This window comes from Thalia democratica, chromosome 1 (genome assembly GCF_965202585.1).
Source record: "Thalia democratica chromosome 1, ktThaDemo2.hap1.1, whole genome shotgun sequence".
Taxonomy (NCBI): Eukaryota; Metazoa; Chordata; class Thaliacea; order Salpida; family Salpidae; genus Thalia; species Thalia democratica.
Genome location: NC_139165.1, coordinates 81,169,367 through 81,187,450, shown reverse-complemented (window position 1 = coordinate 81,187,450; position 18,084 = coordinate 81,169,367). Strand labels below are relative to the sequence as shown.

The 18,084-nt window shown below is 25.3% G+C and overlaps 1 protein-coding gene across 2 annotated transcripts in view; it reads right to left on the bottom strand.

Annotated features, from left to right (window-relative positions):
* Positions 1–232: 232 nt before the first annotated feature.
* Positions 233–18,084, bottom strand: part of LOC145828958 (beta-TrCP-like) — a 50,902-nt gene continuing 33,050 nt past the window's right edge. For both annotated transcript variants that reach the window (XM_082936705.1, XM_082936711.1), the window contains 9 exons: positions 14,145–14,230; positions 11,835–11,940; positions 11,410–11,553; positions 7,399–7,517; positions 6,830–6,940; positions 4,094–4,172; positions 2,096–2,245; positions 936–977; positions 233–798 (listed from right to left, as the gene is read on the bottom strand). In XM_082936705.1, the coding sequence (XP_082792831.1) occupies positions 2,102–2,245; positions 4,094–4,172; positions 6,830–6,940; positions 7,399–7,517; positions 11,410–11,553; positions 11,835–11,940; positions 14,145–14,230 (789 nt within the window). In that variant the 3' untranslated portion in view covers positions 233–798; positions 936–977; positions 2,096–2,101. The remainder of the gene's footprint in view (positions 799–935; positions 978–2,095; positions 2,246–4,093; positions 4,173–6,829; positions 6,941–7,398; positions 7,518–11,409; positions 11,554–11,834; positions 11,941–14,144; positions 14,231–18,084) is intronic.

Below are 18,084 nucleotides of genomic sequence, written 5' to 3'. Positions count from 1 at the left end.
CATTTTTTGGCCAATACAACGTTTAGCCTGAATGATTTTAAACAATTCGTTTATAAATAGGTTAAGATAAACGTTTATGCGTGTTTAATACTTATTTATGTAAATTTGTCAAAATTTTGTATTAACTAAATGTTTAGCCAAGATCATGATTAATTCCTTTAAATTTTCTTAAAATACCTTGTAATAATATAGGATTGTCCTGATGTTAAAGACAAAAATAAATAAAAAAACATAATTTTTATGCGTGTTTATTAGACAAACATTTTCACGTAATGAACAACATAAAACACGAATGACGACGTCACAGGACATATAAAAACACTGACGTCACAAAACATTGAGAAACTGGCATTTCAAGTTGCCTTTTGAGTTTTTTTGGAAGTTTTAATAAATAAATACATGTATAAAAAACATTTCCGTATAAAAATAACCGTTGATCTGAAATAAAACAGTCAACTTTCACATTAAGTTCAAAAAATCAACATAAAGTTTTATAAAACTTAAAATAATAATTTAAAAAATTTTTGCAATTAAAAAAGGTATCTACTGTAATATTTATATTTATTTATAAGTAAAAATTATAAGGAAAACCCAAGCTTATCATAAAAAAAAAGAAAAAGTTAAAAAATGGGCGGAATTTACCATTTCTTTTTAAAACACATAGAAAATTTTAATCAATGAAAAAGACACCTCAATTAAAATGTATCAAAAACTTTTACTTTACTTATAAAAATGCTGGAGTTTTTTGTGTAAGAATTTTGCAAATAAAAACGACCATCAAGCATTCTGTATTGAATCCTGTAAAATAAATATTTGTTTAATATTTACAAAAGTTTAATTGAAGTAAAACGTTAGGCTAGTGCTTAATTTATTACTTAGTTAAAAAAAATATTGAAAAACATTGTCTAAAATTTATTATAATATTTCAAACTAACCATCAAGATAGAAAGATTCAAGCAATAATCTCATCTAGGTAACTGAAAATAAATTTAAATTAAATAAATTAGGAAGTGAGTATTTCAGAATTTTTAGAGGAAGTAAGTTATAAAAAAATTCTTTAGACAAAGATATCAATACGTTTTAACTTATTTTTATCAAATTAACAAGTTGCTCAATAAGTTATAAAATAAGAATTATACTTTTATGGATAAATAACCTTGCAAACAAAAACGTTAAGTTGCACCTTTAAGGCCTCAATATAGGGCGTGGGGAGTTAGCCAGGTTTTTTACAAGTTGATCTTATTTTAAAGAGTTTATTTTCAGCTTCAAGATGCTTTTTATCGTTTTAAAAAATTAGAATTATTTTTTGAGATATGACCAGTCAAAGTCGAGCCGCATAGTAGGTTTCCTATGGGAAGGGAAAACTAAAACAGCAAAAAAAGACTATTTATTTAAAACCTATCTCCTCCTACATTATTTAAGCAATCTTCTAAAAACTTTAACTGTCTAATCTTTATATAATTACTTAAAACGTTATTTTTGAATTTAAAAAAAAATAAGTAAAATTATTTTTTAACAAAAAAAACTATTTCATTTAAAACCTATCTCCTCCTACATTTTTTAAGCAATCTTCTAAAAACTTTCACTGTCTAATCTTTATACAATTACAAAAAACGTTACTTTTGAATTAAATAAAAATTAAGTAAATTTTTTTTTTTTTTGGAAAAAAAAATATTCATAAAATTTCTATATTTTTTAAATTCATAAGTAACGTTTTTTCTTTTAATATAAAGAACATTTCCTGAAAATTTGAAAAAGATTGCTTTAAAAATAAAGGAGGAGATAGATTTTTAGTGATTTTAAAATTTCTGAGAAAACTGACCTCGAAAATTTTGCAGTCCATACGTTTGTATCGGAAACTTTTTACAAAAAATGAAATATCTCAAAAATTGAATGATATTTTTGAATTCTATAAAAACTAGCTTGTAGTTTGTACTTGAAGCTTTCATATAAAAGCCAAAGTTTATTTTTGAAAAAAAAAAGTGTTTTTGATATTGATATCCCCCCCGCTTTGGCCTTATAAAAATTCCTATATAAAATATTTTAAAACAAACAAAAAAGTTACAAACAAGTTGATAAAAAAATAAAAACAAACGTGGTATCATGTGGTGATCTCTTCGATCTGATCGTCGTCGCCGCACTCTTCGTTGTTGAGGAAGTCCCACACGAGTATGGAGTCGTCGTGCGAGGAGGATATTATCTGGAACTCGTCGAACTGGAGGCGGAACACTCTGCCGGTGTGTTTCTGTTGATATTATTTATTATTTATTTATTATTATTATCATCGGAAATTTGTCGGACTGAAGTCTGAAGACTCTACTAGTGTGTTTCTATCTATTTATAACAATAATTATTATTTAATTATTATTTATATATTATAATTATTATCGGAAATTTGTCGCACTGAAGTCTGAAGACTCTACTAGTGTGTTTCTATCTATTTATAACAATAATTATTATTTAATTATTATTTATATATTATAATTATTATCGGAAATTTGTCGCACTGAAGTCTGAAGACTCTACTAGTGTGTTTCTATCTATTTATAACAATAATTATTATTTAATTATTATTTATATATTATAATTATTATCGGAAATTTGTCGCACTGAAGTCTGAAGACTCTACTAGTGTGTTTCTATCTATTTATAACAATAATTATTATTTAATTATTATTTATATATTATAATTATTATCGGAAATTTGTCGCACTGAAGTCTGAAGACTCTACTAGTGTGTTTCTATCTATTTATAACAATAATTATTATTTAATTATTATTTATATATTATAATTATTATCGGAAATTTGTCGCACTGAAGTCTGAAGACTCTACTAGTGTGTTTCTATCTATTTATAACAATAATTATTATTTAATTATTATTTATATATTATAATTATTATCGGAAATTTGTCGCACTGAAGTCTGAAGACTCTACTAGTGTGTTTCTATCTATTTATAACAATAATTATTATTTAATTATTATTTATATATTATAATTATTATCGGAAATTTGTCGCACTGAAGTCTGAAGACTCTACTAGTGTGTTTCTATCTATTTATAACAATAATTATTATTTAATTATTATTTATATATTATAATTATTATCGGAAATTTGTCGCACTGAAGTCTGAAGACTCTACTAGTGTGTTTCTATTTATTTATAACAATAATTATTATTTACTTATTTGTTTATTTAACTGGAATTCGTTGAATTGAAATTGTATTGCTGTATTAGGGGAAAATTATTATTTTTTCAGTGTTTTTTATTACCTTTTTGTTAAATATTAAAGAATCAATGTAATCTGCGTATTAGACCTGAATCCTGAAATTTATAAGACTAAATTATTTTGAATTACCGTTTTATACAAGTGATATTAGTGTATTAAAATAAGTTTTAATGTAGTTACTTATTTTCTATATTTAAAAAGGTACATCCAAACCTTGGTTGAAGTTTGTGCGGATATAAAAATGCATTTGCGTTATACCTAATTGCATTAAGCTGTTTATTTTTGTGAGCAAGTTGTAAAGACGTTGTGTTATGGATAGAAATTATTATCTATGGTTCAATGTTAAAGAGGAAAAAAGTTATAAATTATGACGAAACGCACGAAATAAAGAAGTATCACATGTATACTATTTATATTAAATTAGCTCGCATAAAAATAAAACGACCAGCATTTAGTGCTTGTAGGCAGGGAAATTCAATGACAAAAGAATATAATTTAATCAACTACAATGTGATAAACTAATATGTAAAATTTGTATATAGAGATTCTGATAGTGTGAAAACATAAATATAATAACAAGATAAACAAACTAACGTTTAATGTTTGTATGCAAAGATTTTGGTAGTTTGAAAATATAACTTATATAATTTAATAAACTAACGTTTAATGTTTGTATGCAAAGGTTTTGGTAGTCAGAAAACATAAGTAATATAACTTAATAAACTAACGTTTAATGTTTGTATGCAAAGGTTTTGGTAGTTTGAAAATATAACTAATATAATTTAATAAACTAACGTTTATTGTTTGTATGCAAAGATTTTGGTAGTTTGAAAATATAACTTATATAATTTAATAAACTAACGTTTAATGTTTGTATGCAAAGGTTTTGGTGGTGTGATGATGGGTCCAAAGCAGCTTTCAAATCCCATACTTTTATTTTGCTGTTTAGAAAATTAAATATTTTAGCTAAATACATAACAATTGATTAGTAATAACATTTAGTTGCTAATTTACAAATATATATAATAATAATAATGTTTACAAATGTTGATTTTTAACTCCATGTATTCACTTTCATTGACTTTTTCAGTTTTTTTTTTTTTCTTAAATATATACTAATAGCTTTGAAATTTATGTTTAATAATTATTCAAAGTGGATTAAGTATCATGTCGTAAAAGATTTGACTATGATTTGTCATAAAAGCAGTATTTAATAACCAGATAAATGACAAGCCATAAAAATAATTCAAACAACTATTTTAGCAAAATTTATACAAGATGTTATTTTTGTGTTTAAAATTCAAAATCAGGGTTGCCACTCTTTGAGCCAAAAAATCTTCCCTGAGTGACCAAAAATTTCCCTGAGTAACCTTAAATTTCCCTGAGTTTCCCTGAGTATTTTTCAAATCTTAAAAAAAAAATTTTTTCTTCTAACACAAATTATTAATACCTCATTCTCATTTTTCTTCTTTAATAATAAAAGGAAGGTTGTATGTGTATGCTTCTGCATTAAATTTATGAAAAAAACTGTTTTCAAAAACTCAATCTTAAAAGGTTTAAACCAATTAAAAATTAAAGACTAAATTTTTGCACAACTTTGTGTAAACTTGTTAGTTAACTTTCTACATAAAAGAATAAAGTTTAATTTGTTTGACATTTTAATTGACAAAATTTAATTATACTATAAAAATAATTTCACATGAAGAACTCACTTAGATGCATACATAATAACTTCATTATGACTTGTATGTCTTTCCTAGCAACTGTTCTGAATGCAGTAAATAAAACTTAAAAGCTTAACATTATTGTAAAAAAACCTGCAAAAAGAAAGTTTAAAAAAATAGCTAAAGAAATATCTCATATCAAAGTACAACTTAATACCTAACAACTGATACAAAATAATCTAAAATTAAATTTTTTTTTATGTCTTTTAGATGTTCATACACAATCTATTTTAAATAACTGAAAACATAATTTTGATTTTAAAACAATTTCACATTACCTAATAAAAAAATCTTAATACTGTTTTTTTAAGTATGCAATTTCTAAATCAATAGTTTTAATTTTATTTTCAAGTTTATTTGCGTTGTCCTTAGCAGCTATTCCTCTTGCTAATAATTCTTTCATTGCTTCTAAATCAGACTGTTTGTTGGCATCTGCAGTATATTTGTCATAGTCTTCATTCAAACATTTGATTTGCTTTTTACTTTATTGTTCTCCTAACTTGCTCAAAGCATCACCTTTATTTGGAACATTTTTAGCAAAGCGCTTTTGCTCAAGATATGCCAAATATTGGGCCCTAGAAGTTTGACAAATTTTAACAATTCAGAACTTAGTTCAACTGTGCTTGGTTCTAGACTGTTTGCATATAGAAGATCTTTGATCATTCTTCGGGACCTTATTGTCATCTCTTCCATATTAGTTGATATTACTTCCTTATTTAAGCTAAAGCCCTGTTCAACACTTGCCTGGCCATTGTGAAGCACAAAAACAGCCTCAAGGACTCTTGTTAAATCTTTATACTTGCTTGGGATATCGAGTGTGTCAAAATAAAAGGTGTCTAAACTGTGACTTTTTTCAAGAAAATTTTCAAAAAGTATTTGAGTGTTAGAAGAACTTAACAAATCAATGTATTGATTAATGCTGTCATCACCCTCTTTTGCTTTTAGTATCTTCATGCTGACAAGTTGTTGGACCGACCTTGTAAAGTTTCTGACACAACGGTCTTTACCCATTCCCATTAGACATGCCGGATTTAAAACAGCAGCCCTTCTTAAAAAGTTCAAACCAACAGTCATTCTTTTTAATTTTTTTTTTATTAGCAAATATAAAAAGTTTACATTCATTGTAAAATGACTTGAACGAAATGTTAGAAACTTTACCTTGATTTAGCAAATCTTGAATTAAAGTAGAAGCAGCACATCCTAACTCTACATCTTTTTTGTGAAAACTTTTATTTTGAAAATGCTCATTATTTAGTTCAAGTAGCTTTTTTCCATTTGAATGGGCTTCCATGAAAGAAGTAGTAAAAACAATATTCATTAACTTGTATACTAACTTCTCAATTTAATCATACTAAGAATATTGAAGAACTAGCCGCAAGGCTAAAAATTTCTAAATAACCACTTAAATAATAAAAATTACTACTTTTGAACAAAATATTGAAACTGGATTAACTAAACCTCATTCTAGATCTAGAAAAAAAATTCCCTGAGATTTTCAAAAACTTCCCTGAAATTTAGAGAAAAAATCAAAACTTCCCTGAGTTTCCCTGAGTTAAAAGAAAAATGCCAAAATTCCCTGAGTTTCCCTGAGATTTTCTACAGTTTGAAAATTCCCTGAGATTCCCTGAGTTCCCTGAGTTCCCTGAGTGTGTGGCAACCCTGCAAAATGTAAAAAAAAATATTTGCTAAAATTTTTTTTACGCCAGCTTAAAGCTTAACCTAAGCTATACTATCAAAATAAATCTTTACATATACAGTTTTTATTAGTCATTCATAACCTATTAATAAATATCAACCTATCAAACAAGTTCCTTTTACAATTATCTTATCATTGAATCTGAAAAACTAATTAGAAAATGATAACAAATACTTACCCATCATAAGCTCCAGATACAATTCTCTTATTATCGAATCTGATACATCTGACTAATTCTTCGTGACCTTCCAGTATTCTGACACATGCACCATTTTCAATATTCCATAATCTGGTTAAAAATATTTATTTATTTATACATTTTATAATATATATTTATTTCAAAATAAAAGGTATACAGGGAGAATGGATAATTGAATCATAATCTGTAGGTAAAAACATATTTTAAAAACACTTGTTAAAATTAAAGTAATACTAGCTGATACATTTTATTAAGGCTGCTGTAAAAAAAAATGTTATAGTTTTTTTTTTGTTAAATTTAACTAGTTTTTACAGATTTGTAATACACTTACTTAGTATTTCAATTTTATAGATTGTAGTTACTATTTGTTATACGCCCAAGTATTTTGATGTTAAAATTTGTTTTTTTTAATTGAAAATTTAAATGATGAATATACTTCCTAAACTTTAATTACATCGAAAATCCAAGAGTTGTCTTGAAATTTGCTTACATATCAAACAAAACTACTGAAACGTGGAAAACATCTAAATACAATCAACCAAGTGTACCTGATAGTGTTGTCTGAACTACCACTGACGACCAGATTGTCTCTGTACTGAAGACAGGCGATTCCTCGCTTGTGACCGTTGAGTGTTCGCACGAACTCACATGTTGAAGTCACCCACACCTATAAAATATATTGTTTATTATTAAACTTATTCAATTAATGTTGAGTGTTCGCACGAATTCACATGTTGAAGTCACCCATACCTATAAAATATATTGTTTATTATTTAACTTATTCAATTAATGTTGAGTGTTCTCACGAATTCACATGTTGAAGTCACCCACACCTATAAAATATATTGTTTATTATTTAACTTATTTGTTTACATTATTTAATTAATGTTGAGTGTTCGTACAAAATCACATGTACTTGTCACGTATATGATGTTATTTGTTCTGTTTATTCTTAGTACTTATTTAGTAAATCAATGTTTTCTACGTTGATTAATGTCGAGTGTAAGTACAGATTAACATGTTGATGTTACCCAAACCTACGGAATATACTATTTGTTATCATAATTATTTGATTTATTGAATTAATACTAATGTACGTACAAATTCACATGTTGATACAACTCCTACTATGTATTATCGAAACAAATTATTTCAAAAGTGTATTTTGTTTTTTTAAGCAGTTTATCCAGTAAGCTTTTTACTTTATTATTTAATTCTGTCTTTTAATATAGTATTTTTCTCTTAAACTATCCAAGTGAAATGTGTATTTTTTTAGTATGAAACGCATCAAATTAAAGTTTAGACGTTTAAACTCAATCTAAAAAACAGTGTACTTATGATATGTATCAGCAAAAGTGTTCATTAAAAAACATATATATAAATACATATCAGTATAACTGTTATGAGGTAAAATTTGAACATAATTTTTTGTAAAAAACTGTGAAAAATTTGATAACAACTAATTTACATTTTACTAATATTTAAACCCAGAAGACTTGTTTAACATTGTGGTTATGTCTAAAGTGCTCACAAAGTGCAGGGTACCACAAAATATAATGTTTTATTTCATCATAAATGAAAACAATTGGATGTGAACATGTGTGAGACCACATACTTAAATTTTAACACCGGAATTTACAGACTGAATATTATGTATTAGGGTGTTTTAAATAAAAACAATATTCTAGTATAATTTACTTTCTTTGTTCTAATAAAACTAAGTGAGGTATACATATCATCAAATTCCTATATTTTATTTTATTTTCTTAGGTAAAACTATATTTTAAATTATAACATTTAGAATTTAAGTATTACTTTTTTAATTCCATTCAAACTGTGTAATGCATAGAACAAGGTAAAAAAGAAATTGAATTTAAAAAAACTATTTTTTATTGCATCATAGTTTGTATTCATAAAACATGTAACATTAAATTTAAATTACTACATCTACGTAATACAGTTGAAAATTACCATATGCATGGCTCAAAGTCATGACAGTTTTGGCAACTGATTTGACATTTTCATATTAACTATGGTACAACTGTATTTCAATTTGTTGGTATAGGTACCATAGGAACTTACAAAAGGCCACATAAATGAGTTTATATATAAACGCTTTATTTCGCTCAAAACAGTTTATAGAAATAAATACATGTATTATTTTTTTTTTTAATTATTAAAGTCTTCATTCAGACCGCATAGTGCACAGTAGTATCAAAACAAGCATAAGTATATAAACAATAGTTTCTACCGCATGACAAACGTATACACATGACATTTTAAAAACACTTCAAACAACAGTGTATTGCATTTACGTTAATACATTCAAAAATTACCATAAGTTTATTGAGTGGTTTCAACGAAATTTTAGTAACTAATTTGACACCCTTAAACTTTTGACAATACTAGTATTTAAACACTCCAGTATTCAAAAATTGACCACAATATACACACTGTAACATTAATAATAACATCATTCTTTAGTTGACTTAATGATAAAAAGTACTCAAAAAGTTTAAAATCAGTTGGAAACTACTATGGTAATCTACTTTATAGTAAATGTGGATTAAATGTAAGTATTTCAATTGACAAAATTACCACAAAATATGAACTTTAACATAACAAAAACAAATTGTTACATTAAGTTGTGTATTGCACTCAAAATAGTTTATAAATAAAACATAACTACTCTAAGTGGTTTAAAAGTACACCATAGTAATAAAAACTAATAAAAATTACTCCTTATAGTACTGTTAAAAATGTTTCATACAGACCGCATAGTGCACAGCAGTATTAAAACATGAGTATCAAAACAACAGTTTCTACCGCATGACAAACGTATAAACATGACATTTTAAGAACACTTAAAACAACAGTGTATTGCATTTACGTTAATACATTCAAAAATTACCATAAGTTTATTTAGTGGCTTCAACGAAATTTTAGTAACTAGTTCGACACTCATAAACATTTGAGTGTACTAGGTATCAAAATAATCAAGAATGCAATTTAAAAAATTAACTGCAACATATAGTATACGCTGTAGCATTATTGTTATAATAGCTCTTTAATTGACTTAATAATAAAAAGTACTCAAAAAGTTTAAAATTAGTTGAAAATTGGCTATCTACTATACAACAAGTGTGGATTTAATGCAGTATTTCAATTGACAAAATTACCACAAAATATGAAGTTTAATAAACGAGAATATATTATGCATTGCACTCAAAAATTTTTACATAAATGAATACAATTACTCTAATCGGTTTAAAACTATACTATAGTACTAAAAGTTGTTAAACACTGCAACATAACTATCTACACCGTAGTACAATGTGGTTTCAATTCATGACAATAATCCGACATCTTTATATACACGATGACAGCATATATTATATATATTAGTTATAGACATAATGAGCTTTAAACTATTCAAAAATAAGTTGTTTTTGACAACTTAATAGGCAAACATGTATGCTAAGTTGAAAAACAAAATATATTAAAATATCAATTACTTTAATACAATTAATATTATAACAGGGTTGTCACTCGTTTTTTAAAGATTTTTTTTAGGTTTTCCAAATTTCTTCCAGGTTTTTAAAAGTGGACATTTTTGGGTCTATTTTTAGTTTCAAGTCAAGTTTAAGGTAAGAAACTGTGTTAAATAGTATAAAAACATTGAAAAGATACTGTAAAGCTACTTTAAATATGTTTTTTAATAAAAAATATTATTGATGATGACAAATTTTTTTTATTTATACAGGGTTGCCACTCTTTGAGTCAAAAAATATTCCCTGAGTAACCTTAAACTTTCCTGAATTTCCAAGTTTTTTTTCAAATGCTTAAATGTTTATTATTTATTAAAAATTACAATGTTAATTCTTAGAATATTGAACAACTAGCCACAAGGCTAAAAAAAATTCTAAACAAGCACTTAAAAATAAATTAAATTAACTTTTTGAACAAAATATTGAAACTGGATTAACTAAATCTCATTCTAGATCTAGAAAAAATTTCCCTTAGATCTTTTAAAAAATCTTGAAATTTCCCTGAAAATTATAAAAAAACCAAAACTACCCTGAGTTAAAAAAAAAGAATCAAAGTTTCTTGAGTTTCCCTGAGATTTTCTATAACTTTAAAATTCCCTGAATTCGCTGAGTGTGTGGTAACCCTGTTGATATGATAAATGTTTTGAGTCAAATCGAAATTTTACTACTGAACATGTAAAAATTGTAAAATTTGCAGGTTTTTCCAGATTTTTTAGTGATTTTTGTTCAAAATTCCAGGTAAAGTGGCAACCCTGAATATATGCTCGTGTACGTTAAAACTGATTGTTTGTTCTATCATTAATCATATCATAATGTTGTATCATGTTCTATGTTTTTAACATTAGCACCTTTAATCAAAATACATACCTTTTAAATTCTACTAACGTTACCAAAACCTTATATGAACAACAATAAATTTACCTTAAAAATAATATCCCCGGATGCGGAAACTATATAAGAATGATAGAAAAATATTTACATTTACTTGATTTTAAAAAATATTGTACAAACCTTGATAGTTCTGTCACCGGAGGCGGAAACGATGTACTTTTCATCGAAATCAACCACGTTAACGGCAGCCCTGTGACCGACCAGCACTCTTCTCATGTTGATTTCGCGCGCAGACACCATGTCCCATACCGCTATGCTGCGGTCCTGGTGTTACATAATATGAAATGAAAAATAACTGTAAGATATTTAAAGAAACGATTTGTTTAAAAAGTAATCTGCTATACAAAGACTTTTAGAAATTTAAAGTACGAAGCAAGGATTTAAATGTTATCTACTGCGGCGCCTACATTGAGAAACACACTTTTATGAAGTATGAAACCTGTGCGACCCCACACTTGACGTTTCAAGTTTCGAAAATTTTACAAAATCAATAAGTTTATACAAACTATAAGTTGAAAATGAATTAAAAAAGTATGAATACTAACTTTGGAACAAGTGACCATCAGTCCATTATCGAACCTGAGATGTAACACCGCTTCACAATGGTGGTGTAACGTGTTGATCAGTTCTCCAGTGCGAACACACCATACTCTGTATATCAATAAAAAATATTTTAAATATATTCGAAATAAGTTTTGATTTATTATACATGTTTTAACGTTTAACTCTTAACTCTGTATTCGGAATTTAAATAAACTTATTGTAACAAATAATTAAGTCTAGCACTTTTCTATGATTCCATATACTTTACGAACTAAATTAAAAACCAAACATTTTTTTACAAACTAAAATTATAGCTAAGCTTTGAATACTTAACTGAAAATTTTTGATGATTAAAATGTTTTTATATTATCTAAATACAACTTCAAGTGTTTAATTTCTAAGAATATGTTTAATTTAACATTTCTTTTCTCTTACGGACACCATTGATGTACATAATATATATTTCAATTATTTCAGTTTAGCACAGCTTTTAAATATAATTTTATTTCACTGTAAACAATTTTTTATACGACCTTGACTAAAAAACAGACTTTATTCAATCTGATTATATGTAAGTTTACTTATTTAAATAGTGTCACACATTTCTTAAATTATACATTGCGTACAAACACTGTACATTACTTCTATTGCAGGAAATTAAATTCACAAGTAAAAAGATACTCAGAAATTTAAAACTGTTTGTATGTAAATCTAATTATTTTTTACTATTTTTACCATGCCACGCATCTTTTAATTTGTGCATAAATGTTTTGCAAATTTTGTTTATTTACAGCTAATAAGTTTGCAATTAAAACTACTTCCATTAAACATAGTTTTTACTAACATTATTAATCCACGGACAAACAGCATATGCTAAATGTAATAAATAACAAGTATCTTATTATTTCAACATTATTAGATAACATTATTACTTTAACTTCCGATTTATAATAAAATTAAAAATTAACACCATATGTGCCTTGAAAACATAATATGTTGACCAACACTTTACTTAAAACTTTTTTTTTTAATTAAACTTTACTAGACAATTAAGAACAAAAATTTAACTCATTGTTAGAAATAGAAAATTTTTATTTTCTTAAATTACTTTTAATAGTCACAAAAGGTAATAAAAAACTAGTAAAATTTTTATTTAAGTACAATTTAAGGTAAACCTAAAGACAAACTAAGTTGTAATATTATGTTTTTATATACTTTATTGAACGAAAAAGTATTATACTTATAGAGGCTTTAATTTTTTTACGTCGTAACGTTTCTATACTTGTTAAAACATTGTATTTAGAAAAATTAAATAGAGAAAAAAGTTTCATATTATTAATAGAATAATTTAAATCAGGTAAACGTAGGATAAACTATATTCAAGTATTGAGTAACTTTACAGGTTTTTCTTAAATATGTAAATTAACTTTTTAAATTTGGTTTAAAAATATTTTTACTGCAGAAATTAGTTACATTTTTCCAAATACTTAATTCTAGTAATATTAAAAAACGTGTTGAAATAAAGTTTTTAGTGGAAAAAAAGTAAAACATAATATTTGCATATAAAATTAAAGTAGTTAAACTTTACTACCACTACTTACACAAGTGTATTTTACATAAGGTTTTTGGAAAAATAGAAAAAATATTTTTTAAATTTATTAACTTTTATTATAAAGAATTTTAAAATGCTACTAAATAAAAACAGTTATAAATTAAAAGGATGTTACTAGTTTGAATATTTCAAATAGTTTGTAAACTAAATTATCGATAACTATCTTGAAACAATATTTTTAAACTTACTACATAGCATTATTCTTAAAGATTTTCAGTACAAAAAAATCGCAAGAACAGGAAAATACTGAAAATAATAGTAAATATTTGCTTCCACAATTTGCACTGAAAGTTAAGAGAGACAAAACATAAACAAAATATTTTCGCAACTACGTGATGTGTGGCTTGTGTAAACACCATCTCACATGTTTCGAAATGTTTATTTTTGTCACACTTTCTTAAGGGAATAATTTTTAACTCAACAGCTTAAGATTTAACAATAGTAAGTAGGTCTTGAATTAAATTTTTTAATCTTACACATTTAAGCTGAATATTTGTACTTATAATAACATATTCATGTACAATTAAAAAATCTATTAATAATAAAGACAATTAAAACTTACACCTCGCATCAGAATCTAAATTAAACTTTTTATTTGTCATGCGGCATTGAGACATGCTACTTAAAATACAAAACAATTAAAAATCAGATTATTAAGTGTTAAATTATAAAAAAAAACTACATCAGATTAACAACAGACCTGACAGTGGAATCGGAACTGCCGGTGATGATCACGTTTTCGTCGTATTGAAGACACAGCACCGATCCCGTGTGACCTTGCAGTACCTGTGTTGAAATATTTAAATTAACATACGATTAAAATTAATTAGTACACATGTCCATTTAAACAATATCAACCATTATTACCGATGATTAAAACATAATAATCAAAAAAAAAACAAAAAAAGCACAATGCAAAAGTTCTACTTGGTAAAAAAGACACCACTTTGACATTTTAAGATACATAAAAAAAGGCAAACACTAGTGCTGACCAAGTGGTACCTGCAGTTGAAAATATTAAATCTAAAAACTAAGTGTTACTAACAACAAAATGCTTAGTTTGTTTAAAAAATGATTAGTTTCAGTTATAAAAGCTGTAAATGCAACAAACTATCAGAATCTAACATAAAAAATATATTTAAGTATTTGCACACAGAGAATACATGGAGTCAAAACTAATGTTTTTACATTGACAACGTTGAAAACTTTTCACAAAGTTCAAAAGCAGTGTGTGACATTTATATTTTTTACCTCAAAATAGAAAAAAAAAAAAAACTGCAGCTTTTAGGTATTAAAAATTCTACAACTATAACATGACTTTAAACAGAGTGGATCTTATACAAAAATTTAATTAAACTAAGAAGATATACTTGACTTATGTTAAAAACTAGTAACAACATTGCAAGTTTTTGGTGAAACTGTTTGGATTTGTTTAAGAGTGTTTGTTTAAAAACTTACGGCTATATATAAACAAAAAGGTTTTGATTTTTTAATTAGTTTCGCAACTATATAAAATTTCAAAATTTGAGTTGTGAAAAATAACAACTTATTGCAATCTCATAAAATTTTCAATTTGGCAATTCTTTAAGCAAGAGAAAACTATAGTTTCAAGTTTATTTAAACTAAATAAGCTAAATACATTTTACAGTTTTAAAACCATTTAGTAAAAATAAAACAAAACCTAAATAAAGTAAGGTATATAAAAGCTGAAGTGGGTATGTAAGACAATTTCAAAAACACAATACACTTCAGCAAAGTCAAAAAATATATATATAATATATACTATTTAAAATCATCTGACAAAAGTTAATTGAATAAAAACAATATCAGCTTATATCAGCATTACCAATAATTTTGAAACACTTAGATGTAAAAATTCGAAATAATTATTTTGTAGATAATTACAAAAACTCTGATATCAATAAATATTGTGTAAATAATTACGAGCTTTAAGTTACCAGTTCAAAGTACACATTCAGTTATACAATACTGATAAAATAGATAAGACAAAAACAAAATTTTATTATTGTTTTCGTTAAAAACTAACAAAAACTGTGGCTTAAGTTACGAGATCTAAATTTAAACACAGTACAAACATACAGAAGTATTTCTTTTTTTTTAATGTTTTTTTTTGTATATTTTTACAACTAGCTTCTGATAATCTCTAGGTTTGACGTAACTTAATTCTTTATATTTTTAATAGAGAAACACCAAAAATAATATATCCTTTTATTTTATGATAATATTTTAAAAACTACTTGGTGTTATTATACATGATTAGACAACTAAAGTATTCAATCACAATACAACTTCATACACATTTCTAAGTCTAACAAATGCAGTTTTTCTTAGAGCACATGAACCCTCGAAGTGCAAATATAAACTTAATGCAAAATAATTCATTGCAAGCAGACAAAACGTTGGTGGTGAGCCACAAAATTAAATTTTACTTCTAATGAAAAATTAACATCAAGTATTGACATTGTTCTGGCATTGTGTTATGAGTTTAAACGAGGCGATATAAATTATTTTTTTCTCGCCACTTATTTTGCGTAAAAAGTTAAAAAAATCAAGCAGCGAATAATGTATTTATGTGTAGAATAACTCTAGGATGGTAAATTTAAATTAAAAAAATAATTATAACTCAAATTTAGCTTAAAACATACTTGATATTTTTGTTGGAAATGACATAACTAAAAAACATTAAACTTTTGATATGCAATTTAATATTGTTTCACTTATTTTAAATAAAATTACTTAAAGCTGGTTGCTAGACTTAATTAAACTTCATACTTCAATTACACCAAGTTAAATTTTCGAGTATAATGCTAACTGCGAAATGTTTTTTAACAGTTTTTACGTTTAAACCTTTAAAAAACCGTCAAAAATATTATACGAAAATTGAATTAATTAGTTTACTTTATGACAATTAAATAGTTAAAAAACAAAGTTTTTAAATCGCATCTTTTATAAATTTAAATAAGCATTTTAGTTTTCAATAAAACAAATAATTAGTTAATAAAACAAAATACAGATAGACAGTTAAGTTAGTATTGAAATGTGAGTTTAAAAAACCAAAAAAAAATCAAAGCTCCAATTATTGGCTAAGCACCAGACAATAATCAGAACTTAAGTTTTTTATTCATAAACCGGAGCTTTTTAACCACGGATTATTTTTTGCATTGTTTGTTTCAGTCAAGTTGAAAGCAAAAAAGACTTGAGTTTTTGAATACAACAGCTAGTATGTTACATTGAAAATTCCATAACAAACAGTAACTTATAAATGAAATGGTTATTTGTAAAACATTTTTTAACTTAAATGATTTTATTGAAATCTAAATAGTTGCTTACAAATTTAAAACTAGTCAATTAGACAGAGTGATCAAATAAATATCAGAACGTTGAACTTTAAAAGCAGTAAACAGCAGAAAAAACTCATAATGTTTAACTAACAAGAGCAAACAAGACTTACTTGATCTTTGCAAATAAAATTTAAACAAACGATAAAGTTCACCATCAAAGTAAACTTCAATCGTGTGAGGTTGAGTGTTTGAATTTTTTATTGAAACTAATAAAACTTTAGACAATATACAAAGCAGTAAAAGAAAAGTAATGATAATACTATTTAGAGTATTTTATACATTAAACATATATTTACTTATAAAAATTTTATTTAAAACACAACTATTAGAAAATAATCTATTAAACTCAATAAGACTTTTAAGGTTACAAAAAAATTACTTAACATTTATTCTAAGTTAAAACTTTGTATACCAATAATAAAAAACAAAATAAACTGAAAACTAAGTTTTCACATATAAATTGAATGAAACCCGTATAAATTTTAAAGCTTTTTAACGAGACAAAGATTGAAAACTTGTATAAAAATATAAAATAAGATGGAAATTGTGAGAATACATAAGTATTATTTCATTAAGAAATTACAAACGCATTGTTATCAGTTTCCAATAACAGTGTGTTATCTACAGATGTTATCTTTGCTTTGATTAAAAAACCAGATATATGCGTAAGCTTGTTATAATTTTTTTTTTTATTTATTGTGTAAACAATTTGTTATATATTTTTTTAAATATATCAGCAGTTTCAAAAAGCTAAAATAAACTTTAATACGATTACAAGTAAATCAATTATCACAGATAATGTTCACTTACTTTTTAAGTTAATCATTCTATAAAATTTACCTATGAAAAATATCATAAATTTTAAATTTGCTAACTTGAGTTTAATTTAAAAAAAAAACATAAACAACGAAAAATTCTTAAACTTAATATATTATTTATTTCAAGTTCAAACGAAAAAGTTAAACTTTTAAATGTTTGAGAAAGTTTTACAACATATTGTTTTAGTGTAGTATATGTGTTTTCAAGTCCCTGGAAACCATAAAAAACTTCAGTAGTTTCAAGTTCAAAAGTAGCAATAAAAGTTTAATTGTGAACTTTAGCGTTTGAAAATTCTCGTAAATACATCAACTTCTTTATTTACTTTGCAAATAATTACTGAACTTTGTTTAGTTTTATCACTAAGAAGGGTAAAACCGTTTTGGTTTTGATGCAAAATTATAATTTTGAAAATGATTAAACTTGACTGTGTATATAGATAAATTAATTATTTAAACTAAA